At 45.3% G+C, this 27,008-nt stretch overlaps 1 protein-coding gene across 1 annotated transcript in view; it reads right to left on the bottom strand.

The window, feature by feature from the left end:
• HS3ST6 (heparan sulfate-glucosamine 3-sulfotransferase 6) overlaps positions 1-25,307 on the bottom strand; it is an 84,123-nt gene extending 58,816 nt beyond the window's left edge. The window contains exon 1 of the mRNA XM_081966018.1: positions 24,584-25,307. Coding sequence (XP_081822144.1) covers positions 24,584-25,032 — 449 coding nt within the window. The 5' untranslated portion in view covers positions 25,033-25,307. The remainder of the gene's footprint in view (positions 1-24,583) is intronic.
• Positions 25,308-27,008: the final 1,701 nt, after the last annotated feature.

Below are 27,008 nucleotides of genomic sequence, written 5' to 3' on the forward strand. Positions count from 1 at the left end.
GAGTATCAGGTCAGAGAATCTTCACCTAAGTAGGCAGATGAAGTCTAAATGCAGAGGTGGGTTCCTGCCAGTTCGGCCCAGATCGGGTGAACTGTTAGTGGCTGCGGTGGGAGGCTCTGCCCACCTGCCCGGAAGCGTCGCGTGAGTGAACCGGTAGTAGAATAAATTGAAACCCACCACTGTTAAATGATAACCTTTCACAGAATGAATCTTGCTTTTCACCAGCAAAGAACCACTATATACCTTTACAATTTGGTAGCTTGCAGTTATGTTTGGCTTCACCAACTGCAACTGCCTAGACAGCAATGGGATTATATCCCAAATTGGCAGAGATTATAATTGGCCTGGGGTTATTTAGGCAATAAGCCTCATTGTTTTAATGACTGATAAATAGATTCTATGAATATTTGGAAAAGTAATCTCAAGAGACATCAAATGGAAGAACTGGAATGCAATGACTGCTGAAAAGAGAGAACAGCTGACTTCTTATCTACCCAAGCAAAGACCAATTCACTGGTATGCTTTAACAACTCCTCCTCCTCCTCCTCCTCCTCCTCCTCCTCCTCCTCCTCCTTCATCTGATTGAGTCTTTTCCGTATGAAGCAGGAATTCTGCAAACAGGTTAAGGCAGCGATGGCGAACCTTTTTTGGCTCGCGTGCCACAAGGGGGGGAGTGCAGGGGCGGTCGTGGGCCGGCGTGCCGCACCCATAATGCAATGCGTGACACCCCCCCCCAGTGTGCATGCGTGCACTACAGGCGCTCCCCCCCATTTTTACATGCTTTTTTCACCCTCCCCCAGGCTCCAGAGGCTTTATAGTTACTTCTGGTTTGCTCGGAGGGTCATTTTGAGCACTCCAAAGGCTTCAGGGAAGCCTCCGGACGGTCCCTGAAGCCTCCGGAGGGCCTCCGGGAGGGGGAGGGGGAGGCTCTTTTCGCCCTCCCCAGGCTCCTATAAAGGCTCTGGAGCCTGGGGAGGGCGAAAAATGGCTTTTAAAAAGTGGGAACTCAGCTGACCAGTGCGCGCTGGCCAGCTGACAGGGCAGCGCCTCATGTGCCCTGACAAATGGCTCCGAGTGCCACCTGTGGCACGCGTGCCATAGGTTCGCCATCACTGGGTTAAGGGCAGAAGCGAAGAGTGGATACTTGCTTCAAGAATGTTATGCTTCCAGTCATGGGGATTCTTTTTCCATGCAAAAAATCGAGGGGCTGCCCCAAAGAAGAGGGCGTGTGCATGTGTGTGGGTCAGCTTATTCTCCAAAGCACCAAAGGGCAAGACAAGAGACAATGAATGGAAACTCATCAAGGAGAAAAGCAACCTGGAATTAAGGAGAAACTTCGTGACAGTGAGAACAATTAACAATGGAACCGCTTGTCTTTAAGAAGTTGTGGGCATTCCATCACTGGAGGTTTTTAAGAAAACCCCGGAGAGCCACTTGTCTGGAATGGTACAGGGTCTCCTGCTTGAGCAGGGGTTGGACTAGAAGACCTCCAAGGTCCCTTCCAGCTCTATGCTGATTGATTGATCAAAACCATTGCGGACTTTGATGCTGTAGTTGAGAAAGGCCTGGATAGTTACTAGAGATAGCTTTTAAACGAGATTATCTCCGAAGAAGCCCCCCCCCCCCTTCTTGATAGTATTAGTACTAGGGGCATAGTACTTAGGGCAGGGGTCGGCAACCTTACACACTCAAAGAGCCACAAAGGTTCTAACCGGAAGCCCCCCGTTCAATTCTGAAGCCAACCGGAAGTCCGGTTCCCCCACCATAGAGTCTCCTCCTAGCACAGCGTCCTTTTTCCTCTGCTGACCGGAAGTCCGGTTCCCCCCCCACCATAGAGTCTCCTCCTAGCACAGCGTCCTTTTTCCTCTGCTGACCGGAAGTCCGGTTCCCCCACCATAGAGTCTCCTCCTAGCGCAGCTTCCTTTTCCCTCTACCTGTCGTAACCGAAAGCCCCATCAACTGTGGAGCCTCCTGGCGGCAGGGAGCCACAGCAGAGGGATGAAAGAGCCATATGCAGCTCCAGAGCCACGGTTGCTGACCACTGACTTAGGGTAAAGCACCAGCAGCAAGTAGTTACCTCTACTAGGAGTAACCAGCAGGCCCTTTTCTTTTGTGTTCTTATGGTTTTTCCAACTCAGTTGACCAATCTGGAGGGTAACCCTTGAAATTGGCATATCACCCTTGACAAAACTCCGAGACTCTTGTTGTTTTTTCTCTGAACTTGAAACATTTTGCACCATCCTATCACCAAACCAAAAAGGGAAAAAAGAAAGAATGAAGGCTGCATGCAATATGGGAGGGATCATTCAGATGCATTGAGGCAAATTGGGTAATCATCACCTTACCGTTCAAATCATTAAATAGAATGTAGTGCCCCCTAGTGGGGAATCAGGTATTCCACCTGGCTGGCCCCTGGTCCAGATGCCATGCCTCAACCACCAATTTTCAGATTTTCAGATTAACAGAGTTGGAAGGGACCTTGTAGGCCATCTAGTCCAACCCCCAGTCTAAGCAAGAGACCCTACATCATTTCTGACAGATGGCAGTCCAGTCTCTTCTTGAAAGTTTCCAGGGATGAAGCTCCCTTCCGAAGGCAACTTCTGTTCCATGGGTTGATTGTTCTCACCGTCAGAAAGTTCCTCCTTATTTCTAGGTTGAATCTCTCCTTGATCGGTTTGCATCCATTATTCCTTGCCTGGCTTTTGGATGCTTGGAAAATAGCTTGATCCCTTCCTCTCTGTGGCAGCCCCTCAAATATTGGAAGACTGATATCATGTCTTCACTAGACTAGCCGTGCCCAGTTCCTGCAACCGTCCATCGTATGTTTTAGCCTCCAGTTAACTTAAACTTAACTTAATTCCACGCTTAACTCTTCCTTTTCTCTGTTTTGAGTTCCTTCTCTTTGAACCACAGCTGAGGAAGTATCATTTTTGGCATTTTAGCATGTTGTGGTGCTCCCCAAATGGTTGCCGTGAGCGGTGGAAATTACTGATTCACATCAGGGCCATCATACCGAGCAGAGGCAATAAAAACATCAAGTAACGACAAGGCCATCAGGCAAGGCAGCTCGTCCCCACCTTTTTGAACTGCCAATAATGTGTCCACATGATGCTTTCATTCTATGCTGGGAGAACATTTCCCAAGCAAGCCTGGGATAGTAGTTCTCTGCCATTTTTATCTTCTCGGAACGTTTTTTGGGCACCAGAGAATTCTTGGAAATAAAGACGAAACATGGGGGCTGCAGTAATCCCAGCTACCACTAGGGAGTGAGCAAGAGGGACATGGCTGTGTCTCTCAACTGACCTCTGCTGGCCATCCAGAGTTAGCAGCTCAGATACGGGAGCCATGCAGTCCCCCATTATTATTATTTTGCAATACATCCAGTTCCAAGAATCAAAAAAATGCAAAAGTGACAGTGACTAATAATAATGGCCATCAGAGCCAAGGGTCCTGGGGCTGCCAAGATAAGATATTTATCTCTGCTACTTTTGTCAATTCATCCATCAGATAGATTGAGAAAAGCTTTCTGACTAAGGCTGGTCCTTTGTAAAGCAAGAGAAGCCCCCCCCCCCCGCCCTTTGTAACCAGTGAGACTCCCCTAATCATCCCACTTCCAAACTTCGCAATTAGATCTGAAAGTGGATCCTTGCTTCCCTCTCTCTGTTCTTAAAAGTGAGAGAACAAGGAGGTGATGTGTCTTTTGGGTACCAATTTCAGCTTTTGGAAGTGACCTCTATTTTTTAATTGGGGGGGAAAAAGAAAAGAAGGAAGGAAGGAAAACAGGGAGAGAAAGAGACAGAGGAAAAAGAAAGAGACAGAGAGAAGGAAACGAAGTAAGTGACGGTGAGAAAAAGTAAGTAAGAAAGAAATGAGACAGAGATAAAGAAAGAGACAGAAAGAAAGAGACAGAGAGAAAGAGAGAAAGAGACAGAGAAAAAGAAAGAAATGAAGGGAAGGAAGAAAGAAGGAAAGAAAGAAGGAAGGAAGGGTGGAAGAAGGAAAGAGAAAGAAAAGAAAGAAAGAAGAGAAAGAAAGAAAGAAAGAAAGAAAGACAGAAAGAAGAGAAAGAGACAGGAGACAGAGAGAAAGAGTAAGTAAGAAAGAAATGAGACAGGGCGAAAGAAAGAAAGAGACAGAGAGAAAAAGAGAAAGAAAAAGAGACAGAGAAAAAGAAAGAAATGAAGGGAAGGAAGAAGGAAAGAAGGAAGGAAGGAAGGATGGAAGAAGGAAAGAGAGGAAAGAAAGAAGAGAAACACAGAGAGAAAGAGATAGACAGAGAAAAAAGAAAGACAGAGAAAGAGTAAGAAAGAAAGAAATGAGACAGGGCGAAAGAACGAAATGAGACAGGGCGAAAGAAAGAAGGAAAGAAAGAGACAAAGGGAAAGAGACAGAGGGCGAAAGAGACAGAGAGAAAGAAAAAATAAAGGGAGGGAAGGAAAAAGGAAAGGAAGGAAGGAAAGAAAGAAAAAGAGACAGAGAGAGGAAAGAAAGAAAGAAAAAAGAAAGAAAGAAAAAGAAAGACAACTCTAACTTAGAGGTGATGAATCTCCTTTGCTGACACTGAGAGTGCTTTGAAAAGCCACTTAGGAGCTTAAATCCTGCTATTAATGCCAGGCTTTCATTAGCTCGCTTTGCAATCCCCACCCAGATTAAGACTGTGAAAACGTTCGAGCTCCCCTTCCCTGCTTCACAAAAGGGTCAGCCATAAGCTTTTAAGCCTGCTCTCCAAACAAGTGGAATGCCTCGCTCGCCCACTTCCCCCTCGGAGTAGCTTCCTTCTCGGGGATGCTGTTGCTGCTGGGGTTAGAGACACTGGGGGAGACTTTGGGGCAAAACAGCCGTTTCCCATTTGCTCAGCCAGAACCGGCAGACAGAGCGAAGAACCGTCCCCGGATTGCAACAATTGGGCTGCCTTTGCCAGGGAGATGATCGGATTCCCCCGTGTCTGTCAACGCTGAAATCATGCTGGTATTCCATCCGTAGTTTTCAAAACCTCTTCAGTTGCACAAGATCCTTATTGTAAATTCGCCGGGTTGTTAATTCACTACAATAAAACCCAGAATACAAACCGAGGCTCATGAGGACTAGATTCAGACAGGATGCCGGGGCTTAATGCGCTTTCTGGGGCCTTAACTTAGTTGTGTTAGGCTAGGACCTGGGCTTTGATGCTTTAGTATGGGATCACAAACCACAGCGCAAAAATCAAGCCTTGTGGGACTCTTATTCACACTTTATTGTGGATTATTTATCTTCTTTACTGGTGTAATTTGGAAAACGTGAGAAGCTGTGACAACGGTCTGCAACTTCTCAAAACTCTTTGGAATGCCTTCCGCATTTCACATTGGGTAAAATTACAATGGGGCGCGATGGCTCAGCGGTTAAAGACACTGAGCTTGTCATCTGGAGAGCTGACAGTCCAGGTTCGAGACTTGTGCTCTGCACAATGGGGGGAAGCTCCTGGGACTTGCTGCAGCTCCTGCCCTCCTAGCGATTTGAAAGCATGCACATGCGAGTAGATTAATAGGTACCACTTCGGTGGGAAGATAACAGTGTTCCGTAAGTCTTTGGCAGAGAGCCATGCTGGCTACATGACCACGGGAATTGTCTTTGGGCAATGCTGGCTCCCTTGGCCAAGAAACGGAGATGAGCACCATGTCCTAGAGTAGGACACGACAGATAGGGAAATCTTTACCCTTTTAAAATTTCAACCGCATCCCTGGAGGATGGATGGATGGATACGGAGGCCTTGCTCACTGTCACTCAGGCCTTGCTCACTTCTCAGTTGGACTATGGCAAGGGTGTCCAAACTTTTTGCAAGGAGGGCCAGATTTGGTGATGTGAAAATGTGTGGGGCCGATCATTCAGCCTGACATTCTTTGAACCCTTAACATTAAATGCGAATTAACTACCGTATTTTTCGGAGTATAAGACGCACCAAGATTTTGAAGAGGCAAATTAAAAAAAAAGTTTTTGCACTCTCCCAAAAATGGCCCATTTTTCACGAAAATGGGCCTTTTTTTTAAAGGGCATGAATAGCCTTTAAGAGGCTTCTAGAGTGCTCCTGGGGGCTAGGTGGGGCAAAGTTGAGCAAAAAATGGCCCGTTTTTTGCTCATTTATGCCCTCCACAGCCCCCAGGATCACTCTGAAAACCTCCTAAAGGCTATGCACAGCCATTTTGGTGAAGGGGGCAGAGTTTTGGGAGGCAAAAAATGCTGTATTCAGTGTATAAGATGCACCCAGATTTTTAGCCTCTTTTTTGAGGGAAAAAGATGCATCTTTATACTTTGAAAAATACAATATTTTATGAAAGACTAAACAAATAACTCCAGTGGGGAGAAGAGGCTGCGGGCCGCTTGAAATTTGAAAAAGGGCCACATTTGGCCCCCAGGCTGCACTTTGGACATGCCTGGACTATGGCAATGCACTCTGATTAACAGATTTTCAGATTAACGGAGTTGGAAGGGCCCTTATAGGTCATCTAGTCCAACCCCACCCCCCTCAAGCAGGAGACCCTACACCATTTCTGACAAATGGCAGTCCAGTCTCTTCTTGAAAGTCTCAAGGGATGAAGCTTCCATAATTATGCTGGCCGTGAGAACCACCCACAACCGTAAGGGCGAACCTCTGACACGTGTGGTCAAAATGGCATGCAAAGCCATGTCGCCCAGCATGTGTGGCCTTGCCTGTTTGTCTTCTGGGTATCTGGCATGCATGTGCGCACAACAACCAGCTGTCCTTCATGCGCACAGCAATGCCGAAAACCGGTGAGCGTATGCATGCCAGCCAGCTGATTGTTGGGTGCGAAGGTGTGCCAGAACCTATAAGTCCATCTTTTCCAGAGTGTGATCCCTTTGCGCATGCAGCAGTGCTGAAAACTGCCTGTGCGCCAGCCAGCTGATCATCAGGCACGCATGCACGCTAAAGTTCGGCTTTTCCAGAGCGTGGCACTGATGAGCTTGCGCGCAGGCGTGTGATGTTTCCGCGCAACCCTTGCAGCACTCAGTGCTGAAGAGGTTTGCCATCACTGACCTAGAAATTCGTATTGGTTCAGAATGCGGTGATGCACATGTTGTTGGCCCCCCCCTTGGCTTGCCCCTGTGACACCACTGTTGCATGAGCTGCACCGGCTTCCAATTTCCTTCTAGGTGCAATCTAAGGTGCTGGCACCACCCAGACAGCTCTATGTGGCATGAGGCCAGATCATTTGCCTTGCCTTGAGGGTGGGTACCTGCCTGCCCACCAGATGGGGGCATTTTCAGATTCCTCTCCCCTTAAATATTGCCATCTAGTAGGCCCTAGGAAGTATGCTTTTCCCATAGCAGCTACTTCCCCATAGAACCCAAGGGAATCTTGCATAAGTAACTGGTCCTTCCCTCAAGTGCTGGAGGAGAAGGGGGGATGGCAGCCCTTGGCTGATTTATTGGGGCATCCCAGGAGGGTCTATGATAATTTGACACTCACCAGGATCAACTTGCCACAGCCAACTCGCTGCAGGACAAGAGTTACTGTAACATCGAAGAAATGGTGGAATAGAATCATTAAAGGAAGGATGTAAAAGGAGGGACAGAGTAAAATGTGAATGGCAAAAATTAAAATATTTTTGTTTATTTTAAATAATGAAATAGAATTGGTACATTGTCCCGCAACACGTTGGCTGTGATAAGTTGGCAAATAGACACAGGTGTCCTATTAAACCCCTTCCCACAAAGGGCCCTGCAAAATCAGGATAGAAAACAGGCAGGAAAAGGGTGACGAAGCTTCCTTTAAAAATGATAACAATCAATAGGCTTCCCTGAGAAAAGAACAGAACGTTCTGAGGTTGAAACGTTGAAATTCTGAAGTGTTCGTTTGGACCCTGAAGAGCTTCTCCAAAATCAGAACCTGACATTTCAGAGTAGGGTTTTTTTTTCCCCACCCTCAAAGGGTTTTTGATTTGTTTGTTTGCACCCTCCTCATCTCTGGCTCAGTGGCTAAGATGCTGAGCTTGTTGATCAGAAAGGTCGGCAGTTTGGCGGTTCGAATCCCTAGCGCCACATAACAGAGTGAGCTCCCGCTACTTCTCCCAGCTTCTGCCAACTTAGCAGTTTGAAAGCATGTAAAAATGCAAGTAGAAAAATAGGGACCCCCTTTGGTGGGAAGGTAACAGCGTTGCATGCGTCTTGGGCGTTTAGTCATGCCAGCCACATGACCCCGGAGAGGTCTTTGGTCAGCGCTGGCTCTTCGGCTTTGAAACGGAGAGGAGGCAGTGCTCATCTCCGTTTCAAAGCCGAAGAGCCAGCACAGTCCAAAGATGTCTCCGTGGTCATGTGGCTGGCATGACTAAACGCCCAAGATGCACGCAACGCTGTTACCTTCCCACCAAAGGTTTTACCTTTATATCTCTGGTTTTACCTTTATATCTTTACCTTTATATCTCTGTCCTTGCCTGGGAACACAAACCTGTTTTCCCGGTTGAGTCAATTTGCTTTGACTTGAATTACCTTGGCCGCATTCGGAGGTTTTGCACACAAAGAACATGATTTGGCTTTCGCTGTAAGACAGATAACGGTTCAATTGCCAGCCTATCGCCCCTGGAAATCTATGCGCTGGCAGGAGGAATCCCACATCAGGAACATTTGTTACCGGAAAAACGACACAGAAAGCAGACTTTTTAATCATCTTCCCATAATTCACTGGTACTTCAATTCTCAAATAAAGTTTAAACCAGGGAGAGTTACAGGTAGATACTATCGTTGCTATCCTAAAGGACGCCAAGCAGTGTTATCTTTGTTTGCAAAAGTTGGGAAAGATGTAAAATCTCCTCTGACACTCAAAACTTCAGCTGCTCAGTCCAGACACATTCTGCACTTTTACACACTTCACAGGGAGTCACACATATCCTCCACCAGTAAGACACACTAGAAAAGCACACTTGCACCACACTCTAATCTGCTGCTTGCTTAATCGTGGTTTATCTTGTAAAAACACACAATTCTCTAGCACATTAAACCAACTCTAACTTAGCACAAGGTTATGTTATGTTGACTCTGCGAGTGGAGTTGTGTGGCCCAACATGTTGCATGAAGCCAGGCAAGTGAGACTGATTCAATAAACCATAGTTAAAACAATCCAGGGCTTAATGTACCAATTGAGCCCAGTCAGTGCATTTGGCTTGAAGGACCATGTTAGCTAGGATATTCTGGGAGTTGAAGTCCACACATCTTAAAATTGTCAGGATTGATAAAGTAGCATCTCTTTGATTTTAGACAGTCTCAAAAATTAAGCAATCTCTGATTTGATTAGTATTTGAATGGGAGACCCAAGTCTTATATCCCAGATTGGAAAGACGAACAAGCATCTTTGGAGGCAAATTGTTTCTGCATGGTTGCCAAGGAATCTATATGAAATTTTGAAATTTTATTTTATTGCAACTTCAGAAAAAATCAAATATGGTACACTCCGAACAGCCACCATAACAATATCCCGTCTACCCATTCAACATGAATAAGACTCATACCATAAAAGTGTACATCAAAATATAAGTTTTCTAAAAATTATTAGTACCGTATTTTTCGGAGTATAAGACGCTCCGAAGTATAAGACACACCAGGATTTTGGGGAGGAAAACAAGGAAAAAATATCTGCCTCTGCTTCTCAGCAATTTGCCTCCTTGCAACAAGCAGTACAGACAATATACCCTGTTTGTAGTGTTAGATTTCAGACTATACTTGTACAGATGCTGTTAAAATTGATGTGCTTTCTGGAAGTATAGTTATTCTCTGCTATTTAAAAGAATAGCACTTTTTAAAACAATAGCACGGGGCCTCTTCAGATCAAACATTTATTTTAAAAAGCTTCTTCATTTTGTTAAGTTACGGTATCTAGAACAATAATAAAGCAGCCTTTAAAAAATAAGTTCAATAATTTGAACATTCTGAAGGCATTTATAGTTGTTGACTTACCTCCTTGCAGCAAACAGCCTGATTAGCACAAATGAAAAAAAAATCTGCCTCCCAGCAATTTGCCATGTGGAGCAAACAGCAAGTTTCACTTTCAATTTCTCCCGATCATCAGCTGTTTCAGGCTTCAGGGATTGCTATAGCTTATTGAAGCCTCAGCAAGCCCCCTGTTTGCTGCAAAGAGGTAAATTGCTGGGAGGCAGAGGCCAAAGGGTGGGGGCCGGTGGGTGGGTGCGTGGGGCTACATTCAGTGTATAAGACGCACCAAATTTTCACCCTCTTTTAGGGGGAAAAAGGTGCATCTTATACTCTGAAAAATATGGTAAATTACTAAAAAAGTATCAATACAAAGAAAGATCTTTAGTTCTTTACCTAGTTTTTCCTTATTATCATTGCAGTAGCACAATATTTTGCTTCGGCATGACTGGTTGCTGGATGGAAAGTATATGTAACCCAGGAGGTTATGGAAGTCAAACTCAACACAAAGTAATTTTTATTAGGCCTTGAGAGATACTCTAAAGCAGAGGTGGGGAACTACAGCCCCCTTTATGATTCGTGGACTTCAACTCCCAGAATTTTCGAGTCAGCTGGCTCAGGAATTCTGGTGTCAGGGTTCCAAGTAATACACCCATAGCAAGCAAAACTCCGAGGCAGGTGGATTCCTCAAAGAATAGCTTTATTGGATATATCATATTGGCACAGATCTAGTGAAAACCGACTCTGAAGCTTCACATGGTTTTAACCTAATTAAAAGTAAAAGTATTCCCCTCCCCAAACAAACAGTCACATGGTCCAATCAAACCTCTGTCTGGTTGCCTGGTGACATCACTCCTCCTTCCTCTGACCAGGTGTGAGAATGTCCTTGGTTCCCAAGAGAAAGTATTTTGTTTTGGCTACAAAATCCCCCCTCTATTTGGCTCTATTCCCCCGCTCCTGATCCCTCAGCTCCAGGGTGGCAACACTGAAGCTGTCAAGCTGCCAGATCAGCTTCAGGGTTGACAACTGTGAGTTGAAGGCCACAAGTCACAAAGGGGGCCAAAGCCCCCCACCTCTGCTCCAAAGGAACAGAGGAATGAGTAGGGCCCCTCCCAAATCTGATGCATATTCCCTATGAACTAGAGGGGATCCATAGGAGGGTAAATATGGCACCTGTGATTGTGCGAGAAAAGCCATTTCCCGACTTGACATGCATTGCAAATCCAGCGCTAGTTTTTTTTTTTAAGAGTGGCACTCTGATTGTGTGATCGCACTTGCCATCTTGATTTTTCTGACTTGCCCCATGCGTGAACATCCTAAACTGTCCGCAGTTTCAATTCTCAAAATTAACCCCCACCTCCCATGACTCAAGTGGTTGCTAAGATCAAAAAGTTTTGGCGTCCTGAAGTGAGATCAGGTGAGCTCTGGTGGGAAAATGTGTGAGCTTTCAGCAATGAGTCTGGGTGGCAACAAAAATCAGAACACCAAATACAAGCTGGGCGGATACGACCTCGTAGACGATCCTCACTCAGTCAAAGACCTTGGAGTCCTCATCTCAAACGATCTAAGCCCCAGAGCTCACTGTAAAAGCATTGCCAAAAAGGCATTAAGAGTTGTTAACCTAATTTTGAGAAGCCTTTTCTCCGGTAACACTGTACTGCTAACTGGCATACAAAACCTTTGCCAGACCAATCCTCGAATACAGCTTTTCTGCCTGGAATCCATACTGTATATCGGACATTAATACAATCGAGCAGGTCCAGAGGCATTTCACGAGAAGAGTCCTCCACTCCTCTGCTCACAATAGAATACCTTATGGCACAAGGGTTGAAATTTTAGGCTTGGACAACCTGGAACTACGCCACCTGAGTTATGATCTAAGCACAGTACACAAAATTGTCTGCTACAATGTCCTACCTGTCAACGACTACTTCAGCTCCAACTGCAATAATACACGGGCAAACAATAGATACAAACTCAAAGTAAACGGCTCCAAACTCGATTGCTGAAAATATGACTTCAACAACAGAGTGGTCAACGCCTGGAATGCTCTACCTGACTCCGTTGTTACATCCTCAAACCCACCCATAGCTTCAAACTGTCTAGCGTGGACCTCACCCCTTTTCTAAGAGATCCGTAAAGGGGGGCGTGCATAAGCGCACCAACATGCCTTCCGTCCCTGTCCTACTGTCCCCATTTATCTGTATTCATTTCTTTTGTTCACGTCCATGTTTATACTTATACCTGTTATCTTGTACATGTTTGACAAGCTAATTAACTAAAATAAAATAAATAAAAAACTGCGATACTCGGAGCAATCCGTCATATTTTGATGGGGGAAGAGCACGGCAGTTCCTGGTGCGTGACATGCTACCGACCCCTGGGCTACATGGTTACACCCTTATGCGTGTAAAGTTCTCCCCAAACCCTGAAGCAATCCGGCACGCCTGCTTGTTCAGAAAGAGTTGTAAATACATACTGCTTGTGTGCAGATGAAATGAATAAACACTTTTTTCTAATCTCACCCGGGCTACTTTTTTGAAAGGTTTTGTGATGATGGGGTGAGGAGGTCATTAAAATACCGAACGGGACAAGAGAGAGCAAAAAGAACTGAGTCTTGGCAAAGTGGCCATAAATCAGAGGTGGGTTCTTACCAGTTCGGACTGGTTCAGCTGAACTGGTAGTGGTTTGCCGGCCTGGGTCATCAGAACCGGCAGCGGCCCAAGCCTGCCACGCCTCCGAACCAGTTCTCTGGTCAACATGGCATGTTTCCCCCTCTTTTTAAATGTTCTGCGCATGCGCAGATCTATTTTTGGCCATCTGCGCACGCTTGGGGAGCAAAACGGTGCGCGCCAACTGAACCGGCAGTAACGCGGCCACCGCTGCCATAAATCATTTATCAATCACAACCACGATATTTTTTTCTGTGCCTCTTTTCTGCATAAAAAGGAACCATTCCTACGCCATTTGAAGCTATTGCTATTATTAGCCATAGAAATCTAGCATGGAGAAGAACAAACAAACCCCTGATTGAATTCTGAAGAGCGTGGCAGATATTCTGATGGCTGCATGATTTGAGTTTTAAGGCTACGCTTACATCCCAATTATCGGCTGGTCTCCCTCCTCCAAGTCCAAGCAACATGCAAGAGAAGATAGAAAGGAAGGACAGCAGACCAAGAATCGGCCAAGCAAGCCAAGATCATTTCTCTGACAGATAAAACCGAGTCTGTTAACTATGATTAAAACATACCGGGGCTTAGTATGAGTATGAAAACAGCACACCATTCACTAAAAGAAGAAAACAAAATAAACATTGGAAATGAACAAAACGGACTCTTATCCTGCCTCCATGCAGTGCCTTCCTTCAAAGACCGCGGTGAGAACAGGGGCTCCACCCAGCACCCAGAAAATTAATATTAAATTAAAAGTGTAACCTAGCCACCTACATGAATAGAGGTGGTCCTTGACTTACGACCCAACAATCAACAATTGATAATCGAGCCCAACATTTCCATTGTTAAGCGAGACATTTGTTAGGCAAGGTTTGCCCCATTTTACGACCTTCCTTGTCCCAGTGGTTGGTAAGTGAATCTGGTTTCCCCCATTGTCTTTGCTCGTTAGAAGGTTGCAAAATCCACTGCTGGGATACAGCAGTGGCCATAAGTATGAAACCAGCATCTGAATTTTGATATGCAGTAGACCCTCAGGACACAGCCATAATTTGTTCCATAACTATGGCCGCAACCCAATTTAGTCGTGACCCGAACCTAACCAAATTTAATGCCGCAGCCCCATGTGGGTTGGTGTTGTTTGTAAACAAATGACAGGAAATTTGGCGCTTACAAAAAAAAAACGTTCGTGACCAGAGGTTCTACTGTACATGGGGATTCTGCAAAGGTCGTAACTGTGAAAAATAATCCTGAATTGCTTTTTTAGTGCCGCTGCAATTTTGAACAGTCTCTAAATGAATCGCCGTAAATCAAGGACTACCTGCACACATTAATCCCACGACGGAGAGAAGGTTGGCCTTTGCTATCTGATTGAGCAAGCAGTTGACCAAGCCCTATTGATCCCGTTGACACGGGAGTAAACTCAGGAACTTTGGGCTGCTCTCAGAAAAAAATTAATTTTTTTGCCAAGAAAACCGTCTTCTTGACTGAGCCAAAACATGTTTTGAAACCGCACTTTGCCTCTTTGCTGAATTTAATTGTGGCAAGAAATCATTAAGAGGGAAGGTTATTGCTTGCTTACCTGTTGCAACATCGCCCCTTTTCCACCCTAGCCAGAGCGCATCAGTCTAGCCATGCCTGGACAGGTGGGGTTTGCAAAAACTTCCTTGTGCTTGTCTGAATTCAGCTTGTTGCACAGCTGTTTACAGCTGCAAGGAATAACTAAAACCCCTTTTTCTAAAGTTAAGGTTTAGCCTAGGCCTAGGGCAATATATAACCCAAACCTTTTAAGAGTTTAGATTTAGGGACATCACAGTGTGTTTGTAGCAAAAACCAACAGCAACTACATGACAGTCACACCGGCACAACACAATGCACATAGAATAGAATAGAATAACAGAATTGAAAGGGACCCTGGAGGTCTTCTAGTCCAACTCCCTGCTTAGGCAGGAAACCCTCCACCACTTCAGACAAATGGTTATCCAAACTCTTCTTATAAACCTCCAGTGTTGGGGCATTTACAACTTCTGGAGGCAAGTTGTTCCATTGATGAATTGTTCTAACTGCCAGGAAATTTCTAGGTTGCTTCTCTCCTTGATTAGCTGCCACCCATTGCTTCTTGTAGAGGAGGCTACAGAGGCCGTTTTGCAGCTGCAATCTTGCCCTTCTTTAGGCCCCTCTGCTGGTTTGAATTAATGATTTCCTTAAGTCCTGGACAGTCATAAATGTAGTTGTGCCAGCAAGGAAAGCTGTTCTACGTCTTGTTTTATTCATTTACTGATCCAATTTGCATCCTGCCCTTTCTATTGAATCGGACAGTCTTCTCCTGCCCTGCACTGAAGGGTTAAAAGGGTTTAGGCAATCTGGGGAATTACTCATGGCTTTCTAACTGAAGGTTTCTTTTGTTATTAACAAAGGGACCAAGTTGCAGAAAAAAAGATAGGGCCAAGAAAAGCATTAAAAAAAAAAACCACTCCAGGAAAAAAAACGCTACCCTTTGCCTTTTGTTGTGTTGCATAATATATTTATAAAGCAAAAGAACTTCTTTCTTTAAGGAAAGCCAAATGCTGATCAGAGGCCATCCATGAAATATTCAAGCTGCATCCACAAACCTGCATTAAGGATTAAACACTGCGGTGGGAAAACAGAAAGAAACTTGAGTCGTGCAGAAGGACTTGGTGACTCAAAATAGTGTCTTCTTTTTTTAAAAAAAAAAGCCATTTAAATCGAACAATCCCACAGGTGCAGGAGGTGGGGTCAACTTGCTGGCAATTAAAAGCTTTTGGCACAATCTGGAATTTCTCGGCTTAGTCAACTATTTCAGAAATGTTGACACTACTTTCAAAAATTTCCCCAGGAGCGAGAAAGCTCCACTTTTAAAATTCTTTCTCCAACCCCCCAAGCGCATCTCCACACCCAGATTTAAATATCTCCACCCCCCCTGCAACCGTAGGCGATCTTAAATACACCTGAACCCATTTTCTCTGCCAAAAGGAAAAATGAGAAAAAGAAACAGACATAAGTTTAACAAGCTTACAAGCAAGAAAGGGAGGGGAACGAAAAGATATCGTTAAAGCCGGTAGGTTTAGCTCCTACTTTTTATACCGATCAAGAGATTATGATGGAGCTGCAGTTAAGGCTTGGGAGCTGAGCAGGTGTTTAACTCTGCTCTTGAAAACCACGGGGAGGTGTACCATTTAATCTCCACCACGGTTAGACTGAAGTAAACCTTGCCAGGATTTGACTGGGTCTCTCAGCAGATGACAACACATTGTTAAACCTGTCTAATTCTAAAGCCGAGCAGGATTTACTCTGGGTTGGTCCTGAGTAACCACCGGGAAATTTCAGGACCTTGAATTAGAATAGTGGGTTGTTGTTTTTTTTGTTCAATCTTGGCATTTTGAAGATGTGTGGACTTCAATTCCAGAATTCTCCAGCCACCAAAAACTATTTCTATAATGTTGACAACAAGATTACTCCTTGTTTTTACCTTATTATTGGAGGCTAAAACATACAATGAATGGTTGCAGGAACTGGGCATGGCTAGTTTAGTGAAGAGAAGGACCAAGGGAGACATGATAGCAGTGTTCTAATATTTGAGGGACTGCCACAGAGAGGAGGGGGTCAAGCTATTTTCCAAGGCACCTGAAGGCCATACAAGGAATAATAAATGGAAACTGACCAAGGAGAGATTCAACCTGGAAATAAGGAGGCATTTTCTGACAGTGAGAGCAACCAACCCATGGAACAGAAGTTGCCTCTGGAAGTTGTGGGAGCTTCATCACTGGAGGCTTTCAAGAAGAGACTGAACTGCCATCTGTCAAAAATGGTGTAGGGTCTCCTGCTTGGGGAGGGGGGTTGGACTAGATGACCTACAAGATCCCTTCCAACTCTGTTAATCTGTTAATTACATCAGTGAACTTACCTTACCACTTGTTGAACTTAACTGAAATGGCAAATTTAAGATTAGGTTCACACATGTTATGAGTATGTTAAAATACACCTTATGTTGACATGACATGGGATTACCCCAGTTCATAAAGCATCATGACTGCCTGTTAAGGCAACGCCTGGGTATCAATGATGTGCTGAACCTAAATGATTTGGCTTTTTTTATCTACTTGACCTATGTTACATCTGAGATGAATTCGAAAAAGGGAGGAGCTTTGATCACGTGATCATGGGCTGCCATCTTGGCTTTTTTTGATTAACCCATTGCAAGGACATCCCTACTTGTTATGACAGAGTTTCAAAGTATACAGGTACTGTTTGGAATTACAATGGAGAGAAGTAAACTAGAACTAAGGAGAGATTTCCTGACAGTGAGAACAATCAACCAATAGGATAGAAGTTGTGGGGGCTCCATCATTGGAAGCGTTCAAGAAGAGACTGGACAGCCACTTATCTGGAATGGTATAGGGTCTCGTGCTTGGGCAGGGGGTTGGACTAGAAGACCTCCAGGGTCCTTTCCAAATCTGTTATTCTGATAAGGACTCAGATTGAAGAGACTCAAGGTGAAATCTAAGTGTAGTTATGGAAGGTGACTTTTTCTTAGCTTACCGTAAGAGTTATGGAAGGTGAAAGAACCTACCACATGCTCCATCTGAATAGCTCATGGAAGGTGAGATAGAGGTGTAGCACATAAAGAATAAATCAGAGACACCCTTTCTGATCTCCAACATTAAGACAATATTTACTAGGGACCTTAAAGTCCATCACAATTTTCTGAATTTAGACACAACGGACTTCACTGAGAAATATGTTTTAAGAAGCCCAACAAACTAAGTCACCTCTTCTTACAGACACTTGATTAGTGCCATGAAAATCAACTGGTCTCATCCATTTTTTTAAAAAAGGGATAGCAGTAGAGATCCAAAGACTTATTGACTAGCTAGATGAAATTCCCTTAGAATGACCATGTTAAAATATCAGCAATAGGTCGTATAGCCCATTGGTGATAGTGGGATGTACTTAATGACTAATTTTGATATATTCCATTGTTCTTATTGGAACTACTTCTTTCTTTGTAGAAGATAACCAGGTTGAGCCCGAGGGAGGGGTCAAATGTGTCATAAGTCAAGAGTCCCTGCACACCCACAAGAGATCTGAGTCCCACCCACCTTGAATGCCTTTCTTATCTCCCGCTCATTTTCCTTAATGGCCAGTTGGTCAGATTCTTGTAGACAGCTTAAGCTTGCAATAAATCTTTATGCTCATTTGAACTGCCTGGATCTCCTGATTTCCATGAGGCTTGACACTTGTTTGCTTAATTATTTAATATAGTCTCACCTTTATCATTTCTACAAATAAGGTGATGAACATACCTAATATCCCTTCCTCCTATTTTTTTCCATGACAATAACCCTGTGAGATATGTTGGGACAAGAGAGAGCATCTGACCCAAAATCACCCAGCTGGCTTTCATGCCTAAACCGGGATTAGAACTCACCAACCAAACCAACTTAATGAAAGTTGATTTTCTTCAAAATAAACAGATTGGCTAAAAAAAATATATCAGTAAAACAATTTTTTAAAAAAGTTTCCCGTCAAGAGGCAGCATTAAACAGTAACAGCGGAAAGAAAAATAATAAAACAAAATGTTAAAAGCTAACAAATAATTAAAGATAAGCGTCAACCCTGAAGCTGACCTGACCAAAGGCATCTTGGATGCTTCCGTGTTGTCACACTAGAGCTGAGGGATAGAAAGGGGGGATTTGAGATAGCTGGGATTTTGTAGCCGAAACAAAATACTTTCTCTTGGGAACCAAGGTCATTCTCACACCTGGTCAGAGGAAGGCGGAGTGATGTCACTAGGCAACCAGAAAGCACCGTGATTGGACCATGTGACTGATTGTTTTGAGAAAGTGCCAAACTTTTACTTTTAATTAGGTGAAAACTTCAGAGTCGGTTTTCGCCAGAACTGTGCCAATACGATATATCCAATAAAGCTATTGTTTGAGGAATACACCTGTTTGTTTGCTATGGTGTATTACTTGGAACCCTGGCAATAAGCTTTCCTGGACAAGCGAACGGTACTCCTGAAAATTCTGACTGATGGTAAAATCCCAAGAATCTTAGAAATTAAAAAGCCATTTTAAAATCCTCACTTTTTCTACCAGATAAGAAGAAAGGTACCACACCATCCAATTGGCACTGACTCTTACTGACCAAATAGTAGACTTTCTCCAGAAGATTTTGTTCTCAGCCTGGTCCTCTGGGACTCTGAACATGTCCACATCATCACACGATTGAGTTCGTCCTCTGTTGGTCATCTTCTTCTCTTTTAACTTTTCCAAAATGATATGGGTATTGCTGAACCACAACAGAGCCCAAAATTCATGCCGCTAAGTGAGAACTTTGTTAAGTGATTTTTGCTCCGTTTTCTTGCCACATTTTTAAGGGATTCACTGCAGGTGTTAAGTTAGTCCCACCGTTGTTAATTGAATCTGGCTTCCCCGTTGGCTTTGCTCGTGAAAGGGTCACATGTGAGCCCGGGACACCGCAAGCGTCATAAATGTGGGTCAGTTGCCAGGCATCGGAATGTAAATCGAGTCACCAGGGGGATACGGCAATGGCCATAAGTGTGAAAAGTGGTCATAAGTCACTTTTTAAAGTGCCATTGTAACTTTGAACGATATTGTTTCAACAACTGTTGTAAATTGAGGACTACCTGTAATGATTGGCCAAGATACAATGTTTATTATTAGGCACATATATTGTGGTTGAGCTCCTTCAAACTCAGGCCCACCCAGAGTGCATTTATATTAAAAGAATATCTCACCCCAGAATGAATTCTCACTGCACTACAGTCATATAGAGAGTCTGATCAATTTTAATCCTACATTTTCTGTACTCACAGATAGTGCCATAATATTCAGTACCAGCAGTATTACGAAAACGGCTATTCAGAGATTCTCCTGGGAGATCTTTTTTTTAAAAAAAGATATTTATATACAGGTGCAAATCATTTTCAATCAACTAACTTTTCCCCCTAATCTGCACATAAAGAAGAATATAAAAGTTATACTTATAGTACAAAGAAATGGAGAGAAAAGTGATTTGCAAGTTTAAGTGGTCACATATTTTAATGAGGAAGAAAGTTTCAATCTTGCAAATAATTTCTAGAATTCTCCAGATTTCCATTCGATCTATACAGGAAGGGAAGCCAGCCTATCTATACATAACTGTTCTTGCTGCACTGCAATCTTGACTTCATGGGGGATGCATTCCACAGCATTTTAAAATCCCAGAATAATAATAATAATAATACAATTATTGTGCCTACCTGCCCTATAATACCAAACAAACACACCGGGATATTCATTTATGAAACAGCATTGCACGCTCTTAGGGGCTGATCTGTTTCTGTAACTCATTGAGTCATAAACTTTTCAAATTTTAGCCTCGTGGTGGGGGCCTGGCTGTTGTCTCCCCTCCAGAAATGAGCCTTCACAGAGTTATGCTCTCATAACAGGAAATTAGGCTTTTGCAAAATGTGATTTTTTTTTTAATGCCAAGGCCAATTTGCAAACGTTTTACATTGAACTTTAAAAGATTTATTTTTTTAAAAAAAAAGGGAAACAAGAAGTTGCAAACAACTCCAACTGTTTTGCTGGGATCCCCGCATGGCGTCTGATGGGATCTGATAAGGTCAGCTGCTTCGGAGGGCCTGATGATCGCTCTGGCCACAGGATTTGAACAGTGAAACAGTGCCATGCCTCCCTTCCATTCTGAAATTAGAGGAGGATTGTAACATCCCCAAAAGACTCTCGTGCCACTATGAGAAGAAACTGCAGTCTTTTCACTGCTTCTCACCAAGAAACTCTTTGTCCAGTCAATTAAGAAGGCACAAAGGTCTGTTTGCAAAGGTTTTCTACAATTCTTCCAATTGTCCCCCCCCCTCCTTCTTTTTGCTTATATATTTTGCTCAAGCTTAAGAAGTAGCACAATTTCTTGGGAGGGAATGATGGGACACAGAAGCTTCTTTATCCCGCTGTTATGCCAGAGATAATGCATATCAAATGGATTGAAATGAAGGATCCCAATCCTTAAACTCTAAATGTTTTTATGCTCCCAGGAGCAACAAAACAAAGCCCCGAATCCCCAAGAGAGGCTCTCGAGACCAATACAAAAGAAAACAAAAAAACAACGAGAAGGTTTTTATTATTCTGTTCAAATCGAATTTGCAATAGACTTGGGGCCCTTTATGCATGGCAAACACTCATTCCAGAGGGCCATTTATTTATTATGTACAACAAGGTATCTACACCCCTGACATCAAGAACTACTAGCCGGTTTGCGAACCGTTAATTCAATGAGTTGTAAAATAGCTAATTGGGGAAGAAACTGCAGAAGGCAAAGAAGCCAAAGATTGAAGGCAAACTTTCTCTTCCATATAGTACTTATTCCTGCCCCACTCTGCATAAAAGCAGCACTTCTGATTTAGCTAATAAATACTACCAGACAACATTCTGATTTGGCTAACAAAATACCACCATAAAAACGTTTATTGTCAAGACATTTGCAAGGATCTGATTCTTTTTTGAGGGCTGCTCAAAATGGAGACAAAGCCCCAAGAGATTTAGACCCTGGTTTCAAATCTCACTGCTTGCATTCAGGAGAACCCAAATTTGCAGGAAATTATTATTCGCACAAGAGAAGAGAGGAATGTAGAAGGAGGAGGAGGAGGAGGAGGAGGAGGAGGAGGAGGAGGATGGGGAAATAAGGACATCTAGAAGGCTGAACATGGGATCACAGCATCAGTTGTCCTGGCTTTACTTTCAACAAGGTGGAAGTGAAGCCAAATTTGCAGGAAATTATTTTTATTTTTTGCCATTTTAAAAAAATGTATTCTCTTACATACCATTTTAAGTATACATTCACATAATGATTATTCTTCTTTGCATTTATCATTCTTATACATTTGTTATTCCATTTAATAGATTATAATCTACAGTTTGGGTTGCTTTATTTGCCATCCCTTCTCCCTGTTGTAACACCACCCTTTCTTTGCTCCCTCCCTGCCTTCTCTACTTTCTTCCTTCCTCCTTCCCTTACCTCTCCCCTACTCCTACTCTTCCTCTTCCTACCCTCTCTCCTTCTCTTTCTCTCCCTTCCTCCTCTCCTCTCCTTACCTCTTCCTTCCTTCCCTCCTCTTGATCTCATTCTCTCCTCCTTTCTTCCTTTCTTTTTCTGTTGTTATAGGTGTCTCTTTGAAATCTCAGTGTGTGTTTTCTTGGGATGGCATTCGGGGAATTATTATTCACGCAAGGGAAGAGAAGGAATGGAGAAGAAGGAGAAGAAAAAGGATGGGGAAATAAGGACGACTAGAAGGCTGAACATGGGATCACCGTCCTGACTTCACTTTCGAGATGGTGGGGTTGGATCTGTGAGAGGAAGGGGCTATAAGAACAGAAACTTCCTGAAGAAGAACAAGCGGCTCAGATCCACAGAGCAAGACACCGAGGGACAATACCCGAACCCTCAATTCATCATTTGGGTTTTTATTTTATTTTTAAAGGGGTTTTCATAGGCGGTCAGCTTTTGTTAACTTTGCCCCTTTGTGAAACCTACACCCCCTTTGAAGTCACAAAAGCAGACACCGACTTCAAAAGCAGACAAGCTTTCAGCCCTGGAAAGTCAGAATTTCTTTCGTACCAGATCCCATAATAGAAACTATTATAAACAGTACAGAGGAGGAAGGCAGGAAAAAGCAGCAGACCAGGCTTTTCATCCATTGTGGGAGCAGAGCTGGGCTCCTCGTTCAGAGTCACCCCAGTATCTAGCAACAAAGTCTTGTCTGAACAAGACTGCACCAGCAGGGGAAAAAAAAACACTTTTCAACTCCTGGCTGCCGTCAGCCTTTGCCATGTAAAAATCAGAATGGTTGACCCCTCTTAGGATCTCCTAACACAGGGGGTCTGCAACCTGTGGCTCTGGAGCCACATTTGACTCTTTCATCCCTCTGTTGTGGCTCCTGTCGCTCAAAATAAGTGTCACGGCTGCCAGTACCCACTGGCACACAATTTATTGTGGTTTTCGACCCATCTCCCCCCTCCCCACCCCCCAATTCACAATGTTTTTGTTGCATGCAGAAATAAAAATTTGTTTTCTCCGTAGCCGTTCATTGCTTTCATAAATTTTAATTTAATTTGATTATTTATTTGTCAGTGCACAACATACGCACAATGAGATTGCTTGAGCCCCCTCAGTGCCCCCCCAACACAATAGAACTCACAGTGAATGCAACGTACTATCGTTTTTTAAATACATAGCATAAAGGATATATATATATGTATGTATGTATGTATATGTATATGTATATGATGTATATGTATATGTATATGTATATGCATATGTATATGTATATGTATATGTATATGTATATGTATATGTATATGTATATGTATGTATTTGTGTTACAGAAGGAGGAGAGCCTGTGCCTTAGTGGCTAATACATCTGCCTAATATGTAATACAGCCCAGGTTCTAATCCCAGTAAGGGTATGGCTAGCTGATGAGAGCTAAATAGCTTGAAATAGATCTATACTAGTCTCCCTTTACTTATTTATCAGCACAAATACAACATATATATATATAGGTTCAAATCCCAGTAAGGGTATGGCTAGCTGATGAGAGCTAATTAGCTCGAAATAGATCTATACTAGTCTCCCTTTATTTATTTATCAGTACAAATACAACACACACACACACACACACACACACACACACACACACACGGGAAAGGAAAGGAAAATAAAGGAAAGGAAGGGTCTGGCTAGGAGAAATACACCAAATCATTATAAAAACCTCCCAGTTTGTAGCAGCGGCTGCTGAATTTCAAAAGAGAACCCAGCTTTTCCTCACGTGAGTGATTTGTGCCTCTTCAAAGCAAAACTTTACTGAAGGAAAAAAAACACCCAGCAACAGCTTCCTCCAGGGAAGCCACCGGGGAAAGCAGAGGGATCACTCCATCGGAGAAAGGGATGATTTGTTTGTGTGTGTGTGGGGGGGGGGGGGTCCAGCCCAAATGATTCGGGACAACGTTTATTCTCAGCAGCAGGCAGCGGCACGAAGTTAGGTTTATTTATTTAGCGTAGGGCAGCGGCACGAAGCAAGCAAGCAAAGAAGGAAGGAAGGAAGGAAGGAAGGAAGGAAGGAAGGAAGGAAGGAAGGAAGGAAGGAAGGGAGAAGTAAGTAACTAAGCGGCACGAAGTAAGCGCACCAACGTGCCTACCGTCCCTGTCCTAATGTCCCTTTTTATTCGTATCCTTTTCATGTATTCAAAATCATGTTTATAGTTTGATCTGTTATCTTATATATGCTTGACAAAACAAACAAACAAAATAAATAAATAAATAAATAAAAACTCGAGAGGTAAAAGATGCGAATTCCAGGAGGGACAGGACGGACTCGGGAGAGGGAGGGGGCACAGCCGGAATGGACTGCCTTGGGGGGCTCTTAAGCCCTCTGCAGGGTGGCCTGATGGATAATTGGGCTTTGGACCCGGATCGGGTGGAAGGAATCTTCCTCCTGGCTAGCCTAATTAGATCTATTTTACTAACCACTCAACCTTTTCCTGCAAATTTCATCCCGCTCCTTTCCTCTCCTTTAGAGGATTGCCCACTTTCATCCCATCCCAAGTAAGTTGGGAAACTTGTGGATCTGCTCGGGGATGAGAAACTATTTTTCTGCCATCAGAACTGAAGAAGCGAAACGTCTTCAAAAAAAACAACAACAAGAAAACAACAACAACAACAACAACAACAACAACAACACACACACACATACAACATCCACCCACCCCAAAAGACAGCCCAGTTGCCTTAGGAAAAAAGCATCTTTGGGGATATTTCCCAACCCGCAGAAGCGCCGTGGCAGGGACAGAGGGGCGCAGGGGCTCCCAGCGAGCGCAGCGCTGGATCCAAGAGGGGCAACGGGGCGAGGGGCAGCGGCGCCGAGTGGAGCGCATCCTCCTTGGCCGGGACGGAGCATTCTTACCTGTACCAGAGCAGCCCCTTCTCGTAGCAGCGGTCGAAGAAATGCGGCTCGGCCCCGACGGCTCGCACGTCCGGGTGGACGCGCAGGAACTCGAGCAGCGCGCGAGTCCCGCCCTTCTTCACGCCGACGATGATGGCCTGCGGGAACTTCTTCTGGCCGGAGCCGCTGGCCACGGGCAGAGCCCCGGCAGGAGCATCGGGGGGCGCCCCCTCCTCGTCTTCCTCCTCCTCCTCCTCTTCCTCCCCGGGGGGCTCGGGAGGGCGCTGGGGGAAGAGGGGCGCCCGGGGGGCCGGACTGGCCTGGGGGGGCCAGCCGGGCGGGCCGGGCCGTCGCAAGGGCTGGCAGGGGCCGGTCAGGCAATAGAAGAAGTAGGTGCAGAGCAGCAGCATGGCCAGGGCGAGCGGGGCGCGCGGGAGACCCCCCAGCGGCCCGCCGCGGCTACATCCCATGGGCGGTGGGCGCCCCCGGGCAAAGCGGAGACCCGGCGGCGGGCTGGCCCGGCGAGGGCATCGCTCCCCCGGCGGGCGCGGGCCGGGCCGTCCCCTGGCCGCTCCCTAAGCAGCCCAGCCGGCCAGGGGTCTCTTCCCTCAGGTCCGGTCCTCGCTGCCCCGGGCGCCTTTCAGCGCCTCTGCTGCCCCCCGGGCTCCCTTCGGCGCCGCCCCCACTTGCCCTCCCGGCGCGGAGGCGGGAGCCCCGACCGGCTTCTGCTTCTTCTGCTCCTCCGCTCGCCAGCCCAGCTTTCAGACCAGGCGGGGCGGGGCGCGGCGAGGCGGGGCTGGAGAGACGCACCTTCCTGCCCCGCCGGGGTCCCGGCCAGGCTCGCCATCTGGCAGGCGCTCCGCTTTCCCACGGACGGAGCCTTCCCTGGGAAGGCGGAGAGCCCCGCCGGCGCTACCCCGGGCCAGGCGCCTTGGGGAGGAGCGCTCAAAGGAGCTGCCACCCGGGGAGACGCGCTGCGGAGCTGTCCGGCTTGGCTGCTTTCTCTCTCCCCCGCCGGGCGCAACCGCCTGCGCTTTCGAGGGTCTCCAGCCCAAGCCGCGCGCTCCCGGGATGCGAGGATGGGGGCTTCTCCTGGGGAGGGAGCGATCCTCTGCAAGACCGTGAACGTGCGCTTCGCCCCTTCCCACCTCCTGGGATGCGAGGATGGGGGCTTGTCCTGGGGGAGGAAGCACGAGCGATCCTCTGCAAGGCAGCGGACGTGCCCTGCGCCCCGCGCCCCTTCCCATTTCCCGGGATGCGAGGATGGGGGCATCTCAGGGGGGGGGAGCGCGTGAGCGATCCTCTGCAAGGCGGTGGACGTGCGCTGCGCCCCTTTCCCACCACCCAGTTCGATCCTCGACGGCCGCCGCTTCTGAGCGCCTTCCCGCAGCCTCTCCCGAGAGGGGGAAAAAACTGATCGAAGTTGAAAAATTGACCTGCCCTTAAATGACGCTCATCCATAACGACGTTTTCCTAAAAAACAACAACAAAAAAAACCAGGAAAACCGACCCCCTTGTTCACACAATTTGCAAAACTTCGACCCTATTTACGTTTTAGCACGATAGCCCAAGTGGGGGACAGAGGTCGATTTAGCAAGGAATCTCTCCTAGAATCTTATGGCCTGCTGAGCTACTTTTGATAGATTATGCCCCTATTCTGTGTGTTGTGGCTCCCTCACTAACCGACTGCTCTGTTTTCTGCTTCTTAATTAATCTGTTTTTCAAAACGAATTTCACTCCGCCTCCCCCTTGTCTGGAAAACACCTTCTTGTGCCTGTTTCAAAGTTAATGAAGGTGAGAAACAGACAAAGGAGGTGTGTGTGTGTGTGTGTGTGTGTGTGTGTGTGTGTATAGTTATACACGTTTAAAGTAGAATTCTGAAGATCCTTATTGGATGAAAAAAATATATCCCATTGCAGACAGTGAACACAAATTAATATTCACGGACACTCAAAGCCTATTTTAAGAATTAATGCTCAATTTATACACTTGCATCAGATATTAGGATGGAAAAAGATTATGATGTCATTGCAGTTTGGCCCAGTGGTGGGATTCATATTTTTTTTTACTACCGGTTCTGTGGGCATGGCTTGGTGGGCGTGGCTTGATGGGCATGGTGTGGCTTGGTGGGCGTGGCTTGGTGGGCGTGGCAGGGGAAGGATACTGCAAAATCCCCATTTCCTCCCTATCAGACAGAGATTAGGTGGGGGCGGGGCCAGCCAGAGGTGGTATTTACCGTTTCTCCGAACTATTCAAAATTTCCGGTACTGGTTCTCCAGAACTGCTCAGAACCTGCTGAATTCCACCTCTGGTTTGGTCTATAGACTTTGGAAATGAGAGTATTATGATGCAATTGTTTAAATTGTTTAATTCGCTCTCACAGGGAGGGCCTTCTCCTGATGCCGTCCACTAGGCAATGCCAACGGGCGACACCAAGGAGTAGGGC

This window comes from Natrix helvetica (assembly GCF_964273705.1).
Source record: "Natrix helvetica genome assembly, chromosome: 13".
In the NCBI taxonomy this organism is placed as follows: domain Eukaryota; kingdom Metazoa; phylum Chordata; class Lepidosauria; order Squamata; family Natricidae; genus Natrix; species Natrix helvetica.